At 40.7% G+C, this 22819-nt stretch overlaps 1 protein-coding gene across 4 annotated transcripts in view; it reads left to right on the top strand.

The window, feature by feature from the left end:
* Cpa6 (carboxypeptidase A6) overlaps positions 1 to 22819 on the top strand; it is a 424263-nt gene that overhangs the window by 115802 nt on the left and 285642 nt on the right. For all 4 annotated transcript variants that reach the window (XM_011238392.3, NM_001289497.1, NM_177834.4 and 1 more), the window contains exon 2: positions 8557 to 8632. In XM_011238392.3, coding sequence (XP_011236694.1) covers positions 8557 to 8632 — 76 coding nt within the window. The remainder of the gene's footprint in view (positions 1 to 8556; positions 8633 to 22819) is intronic.

The raw sequence follows: 22819 nt of genomic DNA, 5'->3' as shown, positions 1-22819 counted from the left end.
TGTGTATGCTCCTGTTCCAGTGTCCTGTCTTATCACAAGCCAACTGTGACAATGGAGCAAGCAAGAATGCGGGAGCCTGTATAAGAAAGCTGTGAGCTTATTGTGAACTAAAATTGGGGCAGAGTGCAGAATATTCTTTTCCTAAGGTCTCCTAGAAACAAACATATTTAATGTTATAAGTGACATGAAGGGAATGTCTGGCATATACACATTATTTTTTGCAGGAAAGGTGATAGCCTGGGAGTATTCATGACACTTTCACATGAACAAAGATGATAAGACACAGCATGAGGTATATTCCCTCTATGTGTTGTGTCCGGCCAGCAGATCACAGGTCTGGGTTCTAGCCTGGAAAGGCATTTTGGAAACCTGGAAGAGAAGAGGGGCTAGACTGCGAGAGATAAGGAAGGAACCAAGACAAGGCTCTGCTCAAGGTTCAATTTTAATGTCAGCAAACACGCTTTATAAAGAAAAGGGGAGGCCCATCCCTGGCCAAGCAAAGTTCCTTTGAAGTAGATAGGTCAGCTTTTTAGTGGGAACTCCCAAAGATCGCAGTTCAGTGTTAACTCCAGAAAGTCTTGGAAGAGAGGCCTCAGGCAAGTTGGGCCTCAGGAAGGTAGTGGCACATCAAAGGAGCAGCACAGCAGGTGCTTAAGCAGCAGATGGTCACAGCCAGCCTTGCTAGGCTGGAAGGAGGTAACATCTATGTACTTGTATTTGCTTAAGGTAAATATAAGCATCACTTCCTGTTTTGCTTGGTTTAATAAAGGAAGGAAATGAGACATACTTGTTTATACTATGATTGACCTCAAAAACCTCAACTCCCCTGATCACTCACCCTGTTCAGATTTCCTTTGCTTTGAGAAGACTTAGCCTTGCTGACTGGGGCCAATCAACACAAAAACATGAATTTAAACCTCTGAAATCATGGGCCAAAATGAATTCTCCTCCCTTTAAGTTGCTATTTAGTTAACTTACATAAATGAATATGATACAGTTAGAGAGTAGGTTACTGGGCAGGATTCTTGAAGGATACAATCCTCTCCTCCTCTACCTTGCCCTGGGCCCAAAGTGATGGATCCAGGAAACCGCAGACTAAAATTGATGAAACCTGAGCCAAATACATCTCACCTTCTTTAAACTGTTTTTCTTAGGTGTCTATTACAGTGATGAAAAGCTAGACTAACACAATCTTGGAGCAAGAGATACAGCACTCATTTAGGATATTGTGTATTATGTCACTCGGTTGGTAAAGGTGAACTCGACTATGAAACCATTCTACCAAGTCAGACTTAATTCTATCAGGAAAGCTGCCTTCATCTTCCAGTTCACACTGTGATAACTCATAGCCCACCCAAGCCCATCCCTCCTTTATTTGAAATCTAAGATGCACAATCAAACTGTATACAGAGCTCTGCCAGAACTTTGTTCCTTGCATGAAATGAGCACCAAATTCAGCCTCTTGTTTAACTCTTCTCTCTAGTTTCACTATTGTAAGACTTGCCTTCAAGAGCTAGAGATTTTGTTGATAGATGAGAGAAAGTGTATCCTTAGTATAAATTATTCTAACTCCACACTCACTCAATGGTACGTAGTATCCACACTTTACTCAATGGTACACATTAGTATAGGTTTTTCCATTCAGTGTTGATTATCTTCCTCCTACTATAATAAAATATTTGACATATTCAACTGATAAAGAAAAGTGTTTCAACTAAAGTTTTGGCCCCGATGCTTTGATCCAGAGACAAGGCAATACACCACTATGAAAGTAAATGGAAGTATAAAACTGCTCACCTCAGAGCTAGGAAGAGAAAAAGAAAAAAGGTCTGTGGTCCAGCATCTCTCTATCCCTTCAAACACATGATCCTGAAAGACTGAAGATCACCTTCTAGGTCTCATATCTTAACATCATCACTTCCAAATAGTGCTAAGGCAGAGGTTATGATTTAACACCTGGGGCTTCAGGAAAACATTGAAGATCTAAAGTATGGCATGGTACTCCTGGTCCCCCATGGTAAAAATCCATCTCCAAATAGGAAATGACAGGAGTCTACACCAAATGTCCAAAGGGCCTAACTGTCCCAGCATTGCTCAGAAGTCTACATCCAACATCCTCTGTGAGACCCTATTTTTTTAATTTATTTTTTTAATTAGGTATTTTCTTCATTTACATTTCAAATGCTATCCCAAAAGTCCCCCAGACCCTCAAGGAGCTAAAGGGGTCTGCAACCCTACAGGTGGAACAACAATATGAACTAACCAGTAACCCCAGAGCTCGTGTCTCTAGCTGCATATGTATCAGAGACCCTGTTTTTTTTTTTTTAAACAAAAAACAAGTTACATGCATGGCCCAGAGAAGACATTTTTAAAGGGTAAGACAAGCTGATGATTTAGAATTTTTTCCAGCATGATCAAAGCACTAATTTGATCCTAGAACCACAAAAGGGAAGAATCCAGCAATCAGGAGAAATTATACTATAGCAAGATGGAAGGCCAGCCGGAACAGTACTTAGTCTTGTAACTCTCTTGTATGTTGCCATCATGGCTGCTCTTCAGGCTGGCTCCACATGAACGAGTAAATTGACATGTAATCTTCCAGCTTAGGTGAAGAATTTTTCTTTTAACTGAAACCACTGCTTATAATCCCTCATGTATGATTCATTAATAGGTATCACTTTGAAGCTTACTAATGAATGTCTCCCAAAGGAGGCATAGGAATGGACCACAAGGAACCTCCATTGAAAAGAATATCTGAATACAAATGCTTAGGTTGGAGAGGTTTGAGCCACTTAAGTAGTTTGAATTTCATTCTCAGCCTTACTACAGGACTAGCTTGTGGTCTTAAATTCTCTGTGGTGACTGTCTCACTGTGTTGACGTGTCTTATGTCACTTTGACACAAGCTAGAGTCTGAAAGGAGGGAACCTCAAATGAGAAAATGCCTCCATAATATCCTTTTATTGGTCATTTTTTTCATTAGTTAATGATGTGGAAGGGCCCAGCCCATTGTTGGTGGGGTTACTCATGGGCTAGGAGTCCTGGGTTCTGTACAAAAGCAGGCTGAGAAAGCCACGTGAAGCAAGCCAGGAAGCAGCACACTTCCATGGCTTCTGCATCAGCTCCTGCCTTCAGGTCATTGCTCTGTTTGAGTTCCAGCCCTGACTTCCTTTAGTGATGAACTCTAATGTGGAAATGTAAGCCAAATAAACCCTTTTCTCCCTAACTTACTTTTTGTCATGGTATTTCATTGGCAGCAATAGAAACCCTAAACAGGACACTCACCTATCTCTTCATTGCCAAGTTCAATACAGACAAGCTTTTCTAGTGTTTTTTTTTTTTTTCATGGAGCATATTTTCTAGCCATCTTTTTACCAAAGTTATTAACCTTAGGCTTTATGCTGGAGTCTCTAGTGTGAGTTCTTACCTTCTCATCTAAAGCATTAGAGACTGTCAAGATGCTAACGAATCAGGCTAATCACTACCTTTATGGTAACTGTGAACTCAGAATTTGAGGCTTTTTTAGGATTTCCCTTATTCTGTCAACTACTTACTATATTAAAAGACATAAAGCACACACACCTGTGAATATACACATGTGAATACACATACATATGACTATACACACACAAACACACACATACACAAACACACACATACACCAGCGTTGCTAAGTGTTTCGTATTGGAAAAAGATTGTTCTGCCTGATGGATTTCTAAGTGAATCTATGCTTATTCCTATTAAAATAACAAATGACAATAGCTGTCAGTCTACTGGGCTCTAAGTCTTTTTAGTTTAATTATCAAAATCCATTCATATGGTATTCTCTGATCACTCAAGCTAGAACCTTTGTAATAGTTTCTCTGTGTAATTTATGAAACATTGACTAGCTACTGCCTTATACTACATATATATCATATACAATAGTAACATCATGGAGTATGATTTATGTCATAAACAAACAACTAAAATACATACTTTGGAAATCCTTCCTTTATAATTCTCTCTTTCCTTTCTTGAATGGGATAATTGCTGCATGCATTAGGATAACTGGCTTGTTCTCTATCTTGGTAATGTTTTTCTCTGGTTGTGTCTCATTTTTAAATGCTATGAAAAAGACTGAAAGAAAGAACAATATCCTGATTTGACACAACCTCCACCAGCTCTCAAAGATATAATGAAGACAGTATCTTACTTAATTTAATTTAATGTCAGGATTACATCTTATGCCTTTTTCCTCTGTTGTATGCCAATAAGAGAAAAGTTAATTCTTTCAAAGCTTTCGATGGAAACCGAATTTGAGGTATTGGAAAGATGATGTGGCTTACAAAAAGTCAACTTTCCATTTAATTCAGCAAATGTTTATTGACCGCCTATTACAGATAAGATACCATGGTAGACACGTAGCCATTTGAGAAAATGTCTGTAATAAAGCATATCCAGAGACTGTGCTTTTCTTTCCTGTGTTGTTAAAATAACTGCAAAACAACATAGTCATCACTTCTGCCTAACTTTAATCTAGAAGCAAAGTCTAAATCTTCATGTCCTAAGCAAACTGCCACAGGGTGATTTCTCATGCACTCAGTACTTTATATTGGAACTATAAACCATAAGCAAAAGAGAGAGCATCCATTTAATGCCTGAATCTGCCCAACTGCGTTGTTCCTTATTTACTGCCTTTAAATGAAAATTTTCATGTACATCAAGAACAGTATCTCAACAAAGGAAATGCAGCTCTCAGAGCCAAGTACACCATAGCATGACCATGTGAGGGAATGGCAATTTTTCTGCATGGAATTACCTAACAGATTGGATTTTATTTATTTTTTTTAATATTTAGGGATGAGAATTTTTAAGTTAGTGGACATGCTAATGTTAACTTTTCTGTGAGATAAAAGATTTTAGACATTTTGGCAAATATTTGAAATATCTTGTTCTCCTCTCCATGTGTCTATGAAATGAATCCTAGCACTGGGACACCCCAAATCTTTCCTTCTGAAAGCACACACAATTTAAGTTGCCACCCAATTTAAAGGTATGTTTTAGAGAGGAGTACTTAGGCAAGAAATCAAGGATGTATAATCCCACCTGTGAAAAATTGATTTGCTGACTTTTGTCATCTCTCTAAAGATAGGCAAACTAAGTAAAAATATTGTCATTGTGCAAAATGTGTTTGGTGAGAAGGAGAGAAAAATCAGACTCAACCTGGCCTACACCATAAGGGAATTTATATTGCATACTACAACATATAGAAGAAGAAGAAAAAAACAGACTTAGAAGTTGGTAGAGTCAACTAGACCGTTGTAGACCCAGGTTCTCTCTGAGCCTACATGCAATCTCCCACACTGCAGTGAGAAAGACAGGAAGCTGCTTCACCCCAGGCTTCAGCCTTCATGATTGTAGGTTGGTAGTTGCAAACAGGGTGACACATTTCCTTGTTTACTTTCAACAAGAAAATTACTCTCTCCCAGTCCCGTTAATCCTTACTTTCTGCTTGATTATGTCCATTTACAATACATGCCCATTCCCAGATTAACCAGAGTCCCTGGGAACAATGTAAGACCTATGTCTTAGTCTGTTTTCTGTTGCTTTAGCACAACACCCAAGATCTGACTATTTATGAACCAAAGAGATGTATTTAGCTTATAGTTTTGAAGGCTTAAAAGGGTCAGGTGGTAACACAGGGTCAGTGTCTGGCAAGGACTTTTTGCTGCTCCCTTCATGGCAGATTAGCAGAAGGATAAGCATGCCCATGTAGAAAGGGAGGTAAAACAACCCCATTAGCTAACCCATTCCCAAGGGAAAACCACATCCATTGCTAGGGGCTCCAGTCCTCTGATTGACTCACACACTTAGCTGCACCTCCCAGTCCTGCCACCGTGAGGAATTAATCCTCGACCTGATGGCTGGGTCCTGACACAGGTGGAGGTGAGTGTCTGAGCAGGACCATGAGGAGGAGACTGGTCTGGAAGGGCACCCAAAACTCATCACAGTCATTGATTCTGACACCTTATGAAAGACAGCCACAGAAATCCTCTACTATACCAAGTTAGGTTGTATTTTCTGAAATATTTAAAAACTGAACATTGTGGCTTAAATCAATACCAAAAGAAAACCTCTACAGGATTTTCTCTGAAGTCATTATAAAGTGCCCAGTGTCCCAAGTGACTGCTGTTGGAAATGACAGGATTGGTGCCTTGCTGAAGAGCAGCCTGAGGAAAGAGCAAATAATAAGGTCAAATTAAAAGACAAGAATCCATGTCTCTACAGTGGTAATGATAGGAGGTGTTCCATAATCCCAAAGGTGGGGCCTTTCCCAGATAAAACTCACTGGGCGTAGGAATAAATAAGCAGAAATACTCACTCCCTGGCACACTCTCTGGGCCTGGCACATAAAGGAATCTTTGTGAAATAACCTTCATAAAATTATTAAGCAGTAAGACATTGGTGTTTGTCCTGGTTAAAGACTAGAAATGGTTGACTCTGAATGCTGAAAGGAGCCTGATATGGCTGTCTCCTGAGAGGCCCTGCCAGAGCCTTACAAATACAGAGGTGGATGTTTGTAGCCAACCATTGGACTGAGCATGGGGTCCCCAATAGAGGAGTTAGAGCAAGGACTGAAGGAGTTAAAGGGGTTTGCAACTCTATAGAAAGAACAATATCAACCAACCAGACCCCCCCCCCCCGAACTCCTAGGGACTAAGCCATCAACAAAGAATGGCTCCAGCTGCATATGTTGCAGAGGATGGATGGCCTTGTCATGCATCAATGGAAGGAGAGGTCCTTGGTCCTATGAAGGTTCAATAGTTTCCCTAGTGTAAGGGAATTGAGGGTGGGGAGGTGGGAGTGGGTGGGTGGGTGAGTGGAGGAACACCCTCATAGAAGCAGGGGGAGGGAGGATGTGATAGGGTGTTTCCAGGCGGGAGGGAAACCAGGAAAGGGGATAACATTTGAAATGTAAATAAAGAAAATATCCAATAAAAAATGTTTAAGCATTGTGGTCAAGGGTATGCGACAATAGACATCACACACACACACACACACACACACACACACAAAGAAAATCCTTCAGGTCATTTTCTAAGATAGATACCCAGCTGTGTTTTTATCTAAACTCAAAACCTAGAGCCTCCCTGTTTATGGTACCAAATTATGGCTCCTGCTTCAGAAAAATACTGCCTATCAGATTCAGAACGAATAAGCTTTCTGTTTGGTGAAGCAAATGAGGGCACGTGGGGTCCTGTGGATTCCCTGCGAGAGAACGAGCTTCCGTTGCACTGGGGTTACTGAGTATTCCATCACGTATCTTACTGGTTTACACCAGAAAATGCTGCATTCCGTCTCCTTGCTGGGTAGCATCCGTTGCTCTCAGTTCTTTGATGAGCAAGTAACAGTAAACAAGTCTCCAAAGACATGTCTGAGAATTTATAAAGGCTAGGATAAAGTAACCATTCAGCTACCATTTTCAGAATTTAATAATCCCAGAGGTGCTGGATGTTTTTATGTCATATACTCTCAAAAGAAGAACCAATTGCCAGGTTGAATTATCCATCTTAAAAAAAAAAAAAAAAAGAAAGAAAGTGTGGCTGTAAAACAGCTCCAGATTGCTTCCTCTGCATGCTGGAGGAGCTGACAGGGCCCCAGATGGAGCTGTTTCTCAGCAAGCTGTCAGGTGATCCATCCATCAGAAAAGCCATAGCACCCAGCTGAGCTGCCGATTGCTGCCAAGATCTGTATTGGGTCAGGTGGGAGAGGCCAGGGTCTGATGAATCTGGAAAAATATAGGTCAGAGGCATCGGAAGCAGAGAGGAAAACTACATCTCAAACTTAAGTCCCATGGTGATATTTAGCATTGTTTTATACTGACTTGACAGTGTTACCTTCTGCTTTCTTTTATATGGATTCCATGACATTGAAACTGCAAGGTTATTTGGGATGGTTTTGAGAAAACCAAAGCACAAAGCTGCCTTAGAATAAGGCTGCTCAAAACATTCTAAGTAGTTGTCAGCAAGCCAAGAAGGCTTTCCATTCATAGACCTGAAGAAGGTGTGATGAGATGAGAAGGCAAAATTAAAGGATTGGAAGTGAGCACACAGAGCTAAAATCCATCACCCTTTGGGTTGATGCCTTCCACATTAACCTTACCTCATCTTGGAAACAACCATCCATTCTAAAGATAAAGTAACGATATAATATGTGAGCTTATATCTTCCAATCCTGATGAAATATTGATAGTGATTCAGACCAAGAAAGAGGCTGCAAGCAATCAGAGGATACCAATAACTGCCCTTAATACTTGAAAAGCTGTCTGCTTTTATTAGAAGCACAAGAAGTGTCTTAAAAGGGAGAGAGAGAGAGAGAGAGAGAGAGAGAGAGAGAGAGAGAGAGAGAGAGAGAGAGAAGACAAACAGGCATTTCTTGTTATGGCCATGCCTGCCATACCATTGGCAATATGCTAAATAAACTACTCTTGTTTCTGGGAAAAAAAAGGCAAAGGAAAAAAGGTGTCTATCTTTGCTCTTAAATAATAACGCCTACCTTTCCCCCTCCTTTGCAGTGATAAAGTGATAAGACTCATCCCCAAATCCGAAGAGGAAGCACTTGCACTCAAGAACATATACCACCAACTTAAGGTAACAGATCTTGCACTGTCCTATGGTCAAACCTGTGGTGTGTTGGCTGACTGGGGTTGAAACTGGGGATGAATAACGAGAATAATTAGACAGAGGAAGTAGGTAAAGAGATGGTGTGGAGGAGCATTTAAAGGAGAGTGGAATTCTGTCAAGATGTAAATTATTCTATACACTATTCACACAAGAGAACACTGACGATCCATCTGCCAGGTATGATGAATGCTTTTTGAATACTGTTGTGTTCCCACGAGCATCTGAAATATTCTAGAAGTGGTAAATAGCCATGTTTTCTTTGGGGTTGTGAATTTAATTGACCGTTTTTCAGAACTCCACTTTTCCTTTTTGAAATCTTCCTAGAGCATGCCTACCTTCTTGTTTAGATTCAGACTTTTAAATGGAAATAGGCTGGGGAAGATGGACCAAGCAGTCAGTCATTAACTCTGTTGTATTTTGAGGGCCTCCTCGGCAAAGGCTGAAGGTGCTGCTTGTTCACACTCTGATGGTTGTATGGATTTGGAGTAAGGGTCTCTCACTATTCTCTTCCTGCTTAGTTATTGGCTTCAGCTAAGAACTTAAGGTGAGAGGTGTGGTTATTAGTTCTCCTTCATGGGGCTGAAATGGGCCAGTCCATGACACATATGGTATTTGAGACTTCATTCTAAAAGATGGTAATGCAGATTGCCGGAGGGCCTTGTTCATCTTTAACATGGCACAAAGATATTTTCTTTAGGCGATGGACACACAGTCCTCTGGGGTGCTGGTGTTAGATGATGTGGGAGGGAGGACACCTTCAAGGTGGGTGTTTGTCATTACCATGCCTTTGATCTTTCATGGCTAGCTTTGTTTTTCTACTTGGCATCTTCCTTGTAAATATTGCAGTTATTTGCTGATGGGCCTTTGAACTCCTAGGTCATTGATCTCCTTTTCCCCCTTCTTTTCTTACCCCAATTTAAGTAACGCTATCTTTTCTGCAAATAATGGTTGTTTTATGGAACCCCAGAAAGACTTGTTTCCTAACACTCCTCCCCTTGAGGGGCCTTCCCTGTGGTGCTAACATTAACCCTCAGCAGCAAGCCAGGACTATCTGCCTCACAATGTTCTTCTGACTCTAATAACCAGACACTTCCCAAATTTCCCACCAGGGAGCTAAGCACTGCAAAGGCAGAAAGAAAATTCAAGTAGGCCTTTCCATCTCCACCCCATCAGTTTAAATACAGCACAGGGAGAGTGAGATCATCCTGACTCCTGTTTGAGGAAACAGCTAATCTAAATCAAATACTGGAAAGAAAAGGGTTGTATCCATGATGTCAGTCGATTTATATGATAGGCCTTATGTTATATAAGAAAAAAATGAAGACTGGGGATCTAGGTCAGGGGTGGTTTCCCAGCACACATGGTACACTTGGATCAATCTCTAACATGGAAAAAAAACCAGAAATGTGAATTAGATTCCACATTTATTCATGTGATGGTCACCTGCCATTAGCCAGCATGATACAATTGCTTTCACAAAATATATGGAACCCCAGAAGGCCACTGGCACAGAAGGCCACACATGTATACTATGACTTTTACATGGATGGTGAACTGGCTGGTTTTGGGTGTCAACTTGACACAGGTTGGAGTTATCACAGAGAAACGAGCTTCAGTTGGGGAAATGCCTCCATGAGATCCAGCTGTAAGGCATTTTCTCAATTAGTGATCAAGGGGGAAGGGCCCATTGCGGGTGGGACCATCTCTGGGCTGGTAGTCTTGGTTCTATAAGAGAACAGGCTGAGTAAGCCAGTAAGGAACATCCCTCCATGGCTTCTGCATCAGCTCCTGCTTCCTGACCTGCTTGAGTTCCAGTCCTGACTTCCTTAGTGATGAACAGCAATGTGGAAGTGTAAGCTGAATAAACCCTTTCCTCCCCAAGTGCTTCTTGGTCATGATGTTTTGTCCAAGAATAGAAGCCCTGATTAAGACAGATGGTTATTGTTGTGTGACAAGACTTATCCTAGGGAGTTGCAACATGTGTGTACATCTACTCACCCCAGGTATAGGGAACCTATGGCAGACCAAAGCACAGATCCAACATTCAACTTGGTAAACCAAGTTTTTATTGAGGCTACTTTACAGGAGAATGGGTGAGCAGTCACTTATAGAAGGAGAAATGACTCGAATGACTGTATAACCAAAGCCCACCCCAGCATGAGTAAATGTTCACAAAAAAAAAAAAAAAAAGCTGGGAACCCGGAGCACACTGCACAGTCTGCAAGCAGCTCAACAGGTTAGAGAGTGTCCTTTCCAAGTGACTCAGCTGGTCTAAACCTATTAGAGGCAGCTTGGCTGGCTTCTGCTGCTTCTAGGCAGCTTGTCCTCTCTCAGAGTCTTCTTTGCAGCTTGGCTTGTCTGAGACTGACCTTCAGAGGCATTTATTGCTTACTCTTGGAGGGAAGGGCCTGATGAATCTGATCAATTTCTGGGACTTCCTCTTTTGAGCAGTTTACCCTCTGGCTTCAAGTTTTCTTGAACTAGAATTTGAGAATGGAATTCTTCAATCTCAAAGGAAACTTATGTGGGACAGTTATAGTAAAACATTCCTAAAAACTGCATTCATTTAGTCTTTAAGGAAAGAGGTCAGCTTGGGAGATGTCTTGTTGCTACGGGAGCTTAGAAGACAATTAAAAGACAGGTGGAAGAGCAGCATCAAGCAATGGTCTCGGGGACTCTGATTTTCATGAGGCCTCATGTGACTCATTGTGAAAGCATGCTCACAACTGTGATGTATACTGTGAAAAGCTTGGAGGCAGAGTCAGCAGAGGGGAACAGTGCATGAGTCAACCCAGGGGAATCCAGGAGCAGCTCCCCGCCCCCCTGCCCCCAAGTCCTTCTTAGTCCTTCCTGTCACACCGAACATGCCTAATTCCCACAGCAATGGGCTGTGACAGCACATCTGCAATGGTGGCTGCAAGGAGACTTACAAGAGACTTGGTGCCTGTAGTTCTTATGGGAACCTGATTATGGGAGCCCTCTGAAAAGCTAGGCTCCCAGATGCTGGCCTTAGGAAAGCTATGCAAACAGGACCTTCTAAAGACAGCATCTCAGGCTTCTCTGTTGAGACTCTTTTCTACATATCTTCCTTTCCTTTCTCAAGTAAGATAGTTTTCCTGAACTAGAATTTGAGGTATTGAACGTAGATAACTTTCTCCCTAGAGGCATCTCCTACCTTGATGTTACCTTAAATTATTTGAATTATTTTACCAAGTGATCGCTTCCCACCGTGGAGAGCAGAAATTCCAGCCAACTGGAGAAAGCACTCTGTAGGGAAAACGAATTGACTGTATCATCTTCTGCCCCGTGGAGCTCAGAGGACAGAATCAGGGCCACTGCAAACACCTTGCACCTATGCAGCAGTCTTAGGGAAAAGAAGGATGAGTGGCCAAGGAGAGTACTGTCTTTCTTTTCTCCTTTCTCCTACAGCAAGATGTAATTGATAGAATTCTAATATGGTCCAGATCTTTCCGGCCTTCTGCTCCTGCCCTGCAGAATAACTTCCCTAAGAATAGGAAGGGATAGGTATCCCTTTGGTGATGTTATAGTATAGAGCAGAGAGAGACTATCTGGGGTAGGCCTGAGCAAATCAAAGAAATCTTCAGAAGCAAAGAGTTTTTCCCCAGCTGTTCACAGAGGAAGGGGTCAGAGGAGTGTTCACAAACTGCTACGCTGGGAGCCATTCTTGAGAGTCACAAACCAAGAATGACACTGGTCTCTGGGATGTGCGGATTCCCAGCTGAACAGTGAAATGGAGACATCAGTACTACAGATCACAGGACACTGAGGTCCAAATAAGAATGCACCAGAGTCCTTTCTTGGATGCTTTGATTTTAGCCCCTTGAGATTCTGAAGAAAATTTAGGCATCTGGGACTGGCCCACTGATCTGCAGGACTGTGAGATAAGTGGGCTTTGTTTGAAACAGCTAAGCTGATGTTGATTTATCCTAGCAATGGAAAACAGACTTGGAGTACAGTAACCACCTACATCCTGCATTTTCTCTCTTATTCTCCTCTGCCACAGCTCTAAGTTAATTTTCCTGGTTTCTCTGACTATAACCAAGACTCTTAGGGAAACTGAACGTGATTCACTGACATGCTTAGGCTGTAAATTCACAATGCCTTATCTGAAACATGATCAAATGTAAAATGTGCATACAATATTGAATGGAATCTGAGAACTCTGGTCACCACATAGCTAATTAGACATAGAACTGCTATTACAAAGCTGCTTGCTTTCCTAATTAAATTTTATTGTTTTGCTAAAGAATTGAAACAAGAAACTTAAACAGAAAACCATGCCCCGAGAGAACTGGATTGAGAAAGCACTAGCCAATTAAATTGTTAATTAAGACCATAACCATGGCTTAAATCAAGTTATGATGGAAGAGGAGCAGTTTACAGGTGAGCAAAATTAGAATTTTCTTTGTTCTGCCTGCAGTTCCTTACCAGTTCTTTGTGCTATGAAGGAAGAGAAGGGCCTTCATGTGAGGCCCCAAAGTGTCTCCTATGTAAATGGCACATCCCTGCTGAAGGAAAACGAATGATATCTCTATTTCCAGATTCCACATGAGGCAGGATAGGATAGGACAGGATAGGAAATTGTCCTGTTGACACAAGACAAGGCCACATTTTCACACTGGAGCATAAGCTCAAAGGTATCCAGTGGTCAGCCAGATGTCATGGACAGCCATACTAAGAGTCTTGAGATCCCACCTCAGAAAGCTAAACTCCCCATGAGGAAGGCTCCATCCAGATGTGGGTCAGAATAGTTATCTGGCGTGTAGGTCCTCCTCACCCTAATGTTATAATGCTGTGCTGTAGTGAACAGATATATTCTCCAATACTCATGAGTGCACTGAAAGTCATACAGCTGGACTGTAAGAACTTTAGAACCCCTGTAATTGCTGGACATTTATAAATTCAGACATTCAACTAGATGGTTTTATCAACTGGAAAACTTGCAAGGGAAAATGGATGGTAGAGCTCATTCTATGGGAGTTATGGGGTCTCAACTTTTTTAGAAGATCATTGTCTGGTTGTAGAATCAATATCAGTCTCCCTCCCCGCTCCTCTTTCCCCTCTCCCCTCTCTCCCCTCTCTCCTCTCCTCTCCTCTCCTCTCCCCTCCTCTCCTCTCTGTCATTCTCTCTCCTCCTCTCCCTCCCTCTCTCCCTCCCTCTCCTTCATCCCCTTCCTCTCCTCCTTTTCCCCCTCTTGTTCTGCACTTCTGCTCATCCCCCAAACAGCATTTCTACATATAGTTACAGCTTCCCTCTAATAGGCAATCCTCCTGTTTTCACCTCTCAAGTGCTAGGGTTACCTGCATGGCCAGATGATTCTAAAATCTCTCACTCGTCGATGTAAGAAAGAGGATTCCAGAACTGTCCCCCGAATTCTTGGTTTAAGTGTGTCCACACCCCCTCGTAGGTAACCCATAGAGAGTAATCTAGATGTTTCTGTAAAAGAACTTTGTAAGTATATTTGCATTCCCAAATCAGTTGATCATAAAGTAGGGAGAGTATTCAAGTGACACTGACCCAGTCAGGTGAGCCCTTCAAAAGTAAAATGTTTAGTTCCACCTGGTATGGGAGAGGACATCAGATAGGCTTATTTTTGCCTAGAAGAAATCAAATACTGGGCATGGCCATCTGGTGACTAATATTTGGTGAGAGTGATCCTTATCTACCAAAAAGAACATAGGACCTCACTTCTACAACCTCAAGAAGTGCATTTTACCAAAAGTGGTGAAAATAGTGCAGTCTGTATTCCTGGCACAAGCTGATGCATTGATTTTAGCCCAGAGATACTCTAAGCAGAGACTCCAGATTTACCATGCCTAGACTTCTGACCAACAGAAAAGGAACAACAACAAAGCCAAGCTACTGAACCTGAGATAGCTCAATAAGAAACCAGCACAGCAGCCTTAAATAGCCATGAACTGATGCTCTGGCTGAAGATGCCTTTCTGGAGAAGGAAAGAAAATTGGCTTTTTATTTTTATGTCAAAAGCTTTATAATCTGTGATTGCTTCCCCTGGTGTGAGATTTTAAAAAGGGAAGTGCCTGATAATCTAAGCTAGTTGTCAAATGTGGTTGTGGATTCAAGTCTAGGCATGTGATCTTGACGTGTTGCTCACATTTTTCTCCTTCCTTGTGGCTGTTCACAATTATTAAATCAAACCACACTGGCATAGTGAGAGAAACTATAGTTTGCCATGGAGGAGTGCATTGGAAGCATTTTTGCAGAAGCTTTCCTCAGCATCCTGATGATGGTGATTATGGTTTCCCCAGAGACTGTTAATGATGCAGCTAGGTTGGTGGTATGATCTCAGGCTGGTACCAGCACTGTGTTTCCTTCCTATTTTCAAGACTTGGTTCTTTTGGATATTTTGAGTTTAGTTTTTAAAATGTTCTTGCTGGGCAGTAGAAACTGCCTTTTCTGAGGTGCTTGACAGAATGGTTAGAGAGGGCACTCCAATAGGGTCTCATAGAAAATGATCTTGGTAAGGACACAATCCTCAACTCTCACAGCCTCCCATGTACACACAGCTAGTGCTCTGCAGGCTGAAGCCTGGAATAAAAGAACAAGTAGGCCATGTGCGTCATTATCTCCATGGCTAATCCAAGGTGATTTATTGTGGAGGCTTTGGGCTCTGAAAGAGAAAGAACAGAATATTCACTAAACCCAAGTGTGAGACTTCACTTCGGCCACAATCTATTTGCCAAAGTAGAAGGTAATCCCATATTCAAAGAGTGGAAAGAATACCACCACACCAATGCAAACACGGTAAGAATCTGTGGTTATTGTAATCTACCCACCCTCCATCCATTCCTACCCCATACACATTCCAAGCTCCAAATCCCACATGGAAGCTATCCTTACTGACACTTTCCTAGTGATGGCCCTGGTCCTCTTTAGAATAAAATATAAAAGGTTCCCAGATATTCTTCCTGTTGGTATCACACACACACACACACACACACACACACACACACACACACACACTTCTACTTGTTCCTGACACTCTGGGGAAATAAAAGTCTTAACAAGTTGCCTCTATTTAACATTGTCTAAGTATCCCCCATGGCTGACAGCAGTAATTTATAACCCTAGCCACACATAGAAATCCCTATAAAGATTTAGTTTTCTTTGACGTATTAAAGGCTGACCCAGGACCAATGAATGGATGGTAGAATCTATTGCCTAGATTCATCCCTAACACAACTTATTTTTGTTTTGAGATACAGTCTCACTAAATTTTTCAAGTTGGCTTTGAACTCACAGTATAGCCCACATACAATCCTTCTGCCTCAAATTCCCAACTATCTGAGCATACAGTCAAGCACCATCATGCTTGGCTCTTTTATAAAAGGCCCAGTGCCAGAGATTTTGAATCTTTGCTCAAATGACTCTTGGCTATTAGTATTTGTTAAACACTTTAGGATATTTAGCATATAGTCAAGGAAACAGACTACTAGTCCATCACATAGATCCTTTGGTGTGACACACTGGCCCTTCAAGATGACACCTGCCTGCCTTTCTGATATTTCTCAGTATCTGTCACTAGTTAGTCTTACTCACTAAATGAAGTTTTCCAGCCAACTTCTTCTCTCAAGTTGACCATATGGTGAATACTACTCATCTCTGAAGCTGAGGCCAAAGCACCAGGTTCTCCTGAGAGTCTTTGACTGGCACTGGATTCTGTGGCTAGCTGTGCCCTAATATCCATATAACTATGTGTTTGCTACCTGCAATCACCCAAAAGACTGACCAGATCTCACCAATCTAAAACATGACATTTGTGTGAATGTACATGGTAGATGGGGAGACATCTGCACAAGGAAAGGATTCTAAAAAAGAGTTTACGTATCTTGTCTAAAGAAACACAGCCCAAGTATGGCTCAGAAGATGCCTTTACTAGTTCTCAATCCATCTTTCATACTATACATATTTTTTCTAGGTCATTATAAGGCACCATTTAAATTTGTTTTTAAATTTTGGAGACAAAATTTTGTGTTTTGTTAATTGTGAACTTCTCAACAATACCATTTTGAGTGGACTGTAATACATGATGAATGATGCATGACTTGATGAAGTAACCTTTCAAAAGATAGTGATGCTTTCTGTGACTGAGGTTTCTATCAAGTGTACAGACTACTTTGCTGTCATTTCTTAGACATATGACATTAAAGCAGGCTTTGTACATACATCAGCCATAGCTACAAAGACTTTACTTAAGTCCTGAATTTCTTACTGGATAAATGTGAAGTCATTTCCCTTACCCTGGCTGGTTTTAGATGTCAATGTTGATTAGAGATCAGTAGGATATGGGTCCTAGGATCACTGTTGGAGAAGTGGACCTCTACACTAATGGCCAACATCAAACACAAGCATTATGAGCAAGTGCCAGTGGCTAAAGGAATAGACATTTGACTACGTGGTGGCTTACATAGGAGAAAGGAAGAAAGCAGTTAGCATTGTGACCTCCCAGAGAAACACTCCTATCATTTGCATCCAGACTTTTTCATGTACTGGTTTCAGGAATATCATTAACTTGCCTACTTTCTCTGGCCCTGTATTTCTTCATTTCCCTTACCAGACTGATCTTCCAAAATAAAGGATTGTATTTTACTTTTCTTGTTGTGTTTATGAATAGATAAAGGAGAGAAGGAACATGTTTGGTGGGAGTGTAGTTAGATATGGGGAAAGGAGGACCCTCCATAGGCCCATGCTGAGGCAATCCCTTCCCCCTGGGAGACCAGTCACATGATGGTATAGTATACAATAGAGTTTATTCAGAGCATGGGAGGGGAGTTGAGAGGGCAGTAGAGACAGAGAAAGGCAGAGAGAGAGAGAGAGAGAGAGAGAGAGAGAGAGAGAGAGAGAGAGAGAGAGAGAGAGAGAGAGTAGAAGAGGAGTGACTTGCCATGAGCACATGGAGAGAAAAGGGAAGGGGCAAGAGGACAGAGCAGGATCAAAAAGGCTAAAGCAAGAGAGAGTGGAGGGGGTGAAGAGCCCCTTTTATAGTGAGTCAAGCACACCTGGATGTTGCCAGGTAACTGTGGGGGAGAGCTTAGACAAAATGCTAACACTCACCACTTTTGGTTTAATTAAAAAAGAAAAAAATTAGAAAGAGGTGATGGTGGAGCAGGAATAGGGTTGTGGTGATCTTTATCTACTTCCTGCTGACTTTGGGGCAATGTACCTCTAGGAAACCTAGGTAAATGAGTATGGGAAAGTTAGTCCAGTCTTAGGAGAGTTGATTATCTTGCTCTCCAGGGTCTGTAGAACTATCTGTGGAGAGATCAGGAGGAACAGGTCCAGTAGACGTGTCTGTGTCTGTGAGAGAAGACTGGAGTATCTGGAGGTTGCTTCTCTGGACCTGTCCTGGGTTTAGTAAGCATCTGGACTTGACAAGATGCTGAAACACACACACACACGCACACACACACACACACACACACACACACACACACACACACATGTTATAAGTAGAGAATACTGTTAAGTACATTTGGAAGAAAGAAAATTTATTTCTTAGATGTACATTTGAAACCCTTAGGTCTTGGTGGTTGAGGGTGAGTCCCAGACCCTCTGGAATAAGTAGCAAGTGGGAACTTTAGGGTTTTGATTAGCAGATGTACTTACCTGGATGGAGTCTATTGGATCCATGACAGGTAGATCTGAGTGGGTTTCCTGTAGCTTATAAGTTTATAAAAGAGATAACATGAGTTAACGACTTGAACAGTCTTTAAGGTGAACTTTTTATGAAGCAGAAGAAACAAGAAGGGCTTTTTTTCTCCTATGAAATTGAATATACATTATGAGAAACATTTTAAATTTAGTTAAAAAAAATAATCAAAGAAAACTTAATTTGTTATTATACAGTTGGATCATATAGTAGAAATGTCTCATTAGGGTTAGGCATAAGAACCTGAATAATGTTAGGACAGTGGCATAGCAAGAAGAGGACATAAGAAACATTTAGTCAATGGAAACCAAGTTTAGGTAAGGAAATAACAGATTACATCTGTGAAACCTTGTATCTGAACTTGTGTATTGTTTATTGTGAAGTCTGTAAGAACTCTGGCAGTCTTAGCCAGTTAACACATTTATTAATGAGTAAATATAGTGATAGATTACCTTAGTGTAAGGAGCTAGGTCTGTTTTCTAGCTATCAAGCTACACTTAAATTAGTTGTCAATGTAGTCAGAAATCTGGGAAAGAATAATTTATATTCTAGGAGTCATATATTAATTAAAAATGACAGAGTTCATCTATAGTCCAAACAGTTCCCAGATCCTGTGGTCTCCATGGCAGCTTGGGCAGAGTCAGAAGATAGAGAGCTTTTTTCTCTATGGAATATATACAGTGAAATGAGCAATGACCCACCTTAGTGTTAGGCAATATGAGGCATTTGACTCTCCACTTTGTCCACAGTGTTTCTCAATGTTATTATACCACAGGTTCAAGCAGTCTCTTGCAGCTGTGTCTATATCTTCTGAGACCTCAAGGGGTTTACTGTCAGGCTTTGGAAGATTCTGTCTAAGCTTAAGTATTAATATATATTATCAGACTTCTGACAAGATTGAGAGCTGTACCTATTGGTCATACTTCAGTTAGACCACTTATGTTTGTTAAATTTTTTTGAGAATGTATATAGTAAATATATCACACTATAATTTAATGGCAATGGCAAAAATCATTTACCAAGGCAGGATTAAGACATCCTTTTTTTTTTTTTTTTGGTTTTTCGAGACAGGATTTCTCTGTATAGCCCTGGCTGTCCTGGAACTCATTTTGTAGACCAGAAAGTGTGAGAGGACAGAGCTGGAGCAAGAAGGCAAGAGCAAGAGAGAGCAGAGGGGGCAAGAAGCCCCTTTGATAGTGATTCAGACACACCTGACTGTTGCCAGATGTCTTAGTCAGGGTTTCTATTCCTGCACAAACATCACGACTAAGAAGCAAGTTGGGGAGGAAAGGGTTTATTCGGCTTACACTTCCATACTGCTGTTCATCACCAAGGAAGTCAGGACTGGAACTCAAACAGGTCAGGGAGCAGGAGCTGATGAAGAGGCCATGGAGGGATGTTCCTTACTGGCTTGCTTCCCCTGGCTTGCTCAGCCTGCTCTCTTATAGAACTAAGACTACCAGCCCAGAGATGGTCCCACCCACAAGGGGCCTTTCCCCCTTGGTCACTAATTGAGAAAATGCCTTACAGTTGGATCTCATGGAGGCATTTCTTCAACTGAAGCTCCTTTCTCTGTGATAACTCCAACTGTGTCAAGTTGACACAAAACTAGCCAGTACACCAGATAACTGTGGGGCAGAGCTTAGACAAAATGCTAACACTTCTTTGGTAAGGTCAACCTCTGGTTCATCTTGATCACACCAGTACCTGGCTGTAATGGGCACCCAACAAGTTTTGCTTAAATGAATGAGCAAATATAAGTGATTCTCCTTTCTACTTGCCTGGAATTATAATACCAACGATATCGATTTGGATTTATAATCAAGAGCTAGCACATGAATGAACATATTATTACCACAGTTTAAAAACGTACAAATATAGGTACAAATAAGAATACGTTTCTAATGGTAGAGCAATATATTAGTGGTATGGTGTGATGAGCAGAGGTATAAGGTACAGAATAGTGTTCAGATTGTTAAGATTTTTACCTTTGGGCACTGAGCAACAGTGAATACAATAATGCTGAATCTCAGAGCACTTGAGTTCGAAAGTCAGAGCTCATATGTTTTGCCTGGAAGTAGATCTGTGGTTTTGTATAATCAAAAATATCTTATCTGTTTAATTCTTTGTCATGCATGATTAGCAAACTCATTCCTTAGAACACAAAAATTGCTGTTAGTGATACATATGTGGTGTTTTGTGTTCTAAAAGAATTCAAAGCAACTTTTACATATTCACCATCTACATCCACAAAGACTTTGCTTCATTAAAGGAGATTCCTGTGTCCTACAATTTTATTTTATTTTTTAGTTGTATAGATGAAGAGAGATTAAAATTCCTGTGGTCCCACAAACATTTCTAAGATGTTTTCTTGATCATTACTTTTATTTTGAGTTTATCTGGTCATCAATGGTCCTCCTAGTCTCTCACAGTTTTTCCACATTTTTTACGTTGACTGTGATCTGAGCTAAGTGTCAATACCATATTATTATGAAAGATGAAAGAAGACAGTACAGACCATGTAGCATAACTAATCAACAAAAAGGTATTGACCGAGTGCAAGGATTCTGAAGAGTTGAGATGCTACATCACAAATCTTAATTTGTTTTCCCCATTAGAGAGACAATACTGAATTATAGAAGGAAGATGCCTCTGTGTATGGCACTAGGCTAAGCTCTTTTATGATAGTTACAACCTTTTGATAATATATGAAAGAAGTCTTGAGTCTTCGTGAAAGGAATAAGTAAAATAAAGAAGGAGAGGATAAGATATGGTCTATAGCCTTCCTCCTTTCTTCAGTATAACTGTTTCTTCTAAAACTGAAATTGAGTTACTGTATCAGAACTGGATTTCGAATAGAGAGCTACCCATTAAGTCAACAAATCGTATGGGATAAAAACCTTCACTAAAGTACAATCAGAACTCAGGTGCCATGTGCATGTGTACCTGTCAGTTTTTCTGTTGACTTGACACAAATATATCTGTGAAGATGAAATCTTCTTAGGATATCTCCATGCAGACCAACTGACCTTAGACTCACTGACCTGCCTCAGCCTCCCAAGTTCTGGGATTAAAAGCAGAGGGAATCTTAATTGAGAAAAAATGTCTCCATAAGATTGGCCTGTAAGTCAATCTGTGGTACATTTTCTTAATTTGTGATTGATGTGGGGGAGCCATCCTTGGAGGAAGGTATACTGTCCATGGAAGCTGGTTATGAGTTGTATAAGAAATCAGGCTGAGCAATCAATGAGGAGTAAGCCAAAAAGTAGTGTTCCTACATGGCTTCTGCTTGAGTTCTTTTAATCATGGACTTCAGTGTGAAAGTAGACTCTTTCCTCCCACAAAATAGCTTTTGGTCATGGCTTTTTACCATAGCAAAAGAAATCCTGACTAAGATACTATGCTATTTATTTGATGAGAAATTTCAATATAGAGTAATTCTGTGATTTGAACATGGTTTATGCCTTTAAATTTATATAGAAGTATGATCCTCCAGGGAAATTATACCAAAAGGTCCTTTAATATATGATTAAGTCATTAAGCAAGATTTCTCCTTTTCTCATAATTGACTGGTTGGGTATAGAAGCAGACTACTATAAAGTAGGATATTCTGTTCTCTTACATGGGTCCCTTCTAGTCTTTTTTATTTGTTGTCATGTCATGATATAGCATGAAGCCCTTAACAATCTCTTTTCCATCAGAAAAGGAAGAACAAGGAATTTTACTATTCACACTTACTATATGATTAGCACTCTGTGATTGTCCAATACACACCATCTCATATAAACCTCATAATGTAAAGAACTACTGGCAATAATATCTCAGTTTTATAGATGAAAATGCATCAGCGGCTCCACTTTCCATTCTGCAGATTTTTCCAACTTAAGGCAACCTTTGAGCATGGTTTAAGAAAAAGTTTGCTCTGAAATATTTATCAGAGGGCCAGCTGAGAGCAAGAAAGGTCACTGAGAAATTCACATAGGCTGAGGCAGGTTGTCTGGCAGGAGGGAGCCAGGGATTGCCACCCGTAGACATTGGTTCATAACGCTATCTGCAAGGAATGTTGACCCTCAGCCATCAGCCATATCTTCAGCCAAGTTCTTTAAATTCTTCCTTGATTAACAATGGGATTGATCCATGTAAGAATTTGACATACATATCAGGATAGCTAAATGATTGACAGCAAGTTTGTAAGGTGAATGTGTAAATAACTGAGGATGCACTAAGAAACTGGCAAAGGAAGAGTGGTGATAGACATGAAATTCGTACTTAAGCAAATCTAAAGGCAATTCTACATACCACAGAGCTTGGCAAACACTGGAAGAAATATTTACAAGCTGTAAAGAAAAAGCAGAACTGATTTTAGAATGGCAAAATCAACCCAATTTTCATGAGAGTCCTTATTATTCAAGTGAATGCTTGATTAAGGTGGCCATAATAAATTATAAATATTGACATTTAC

Source organism: Mus musculus, chromosome 1 (genome assembly GCF_000001635.26).
Source record: "Mus musculus strain C57BL/6J chromosome 1, GRCm38.p6 C57BL/6J".
In the NCBI taxonomy this organism is placed as follows: domain Eukaryota; kingdom Metazoa; phylum Chordata; class Mammalia; order Rodentia; family Muridae; genus Mus; species Mus musculus.
Note: the sequence above shows the minus strand (reverse complement) of the source record. Positions and strands in the feature narration are given on the sequence as shown.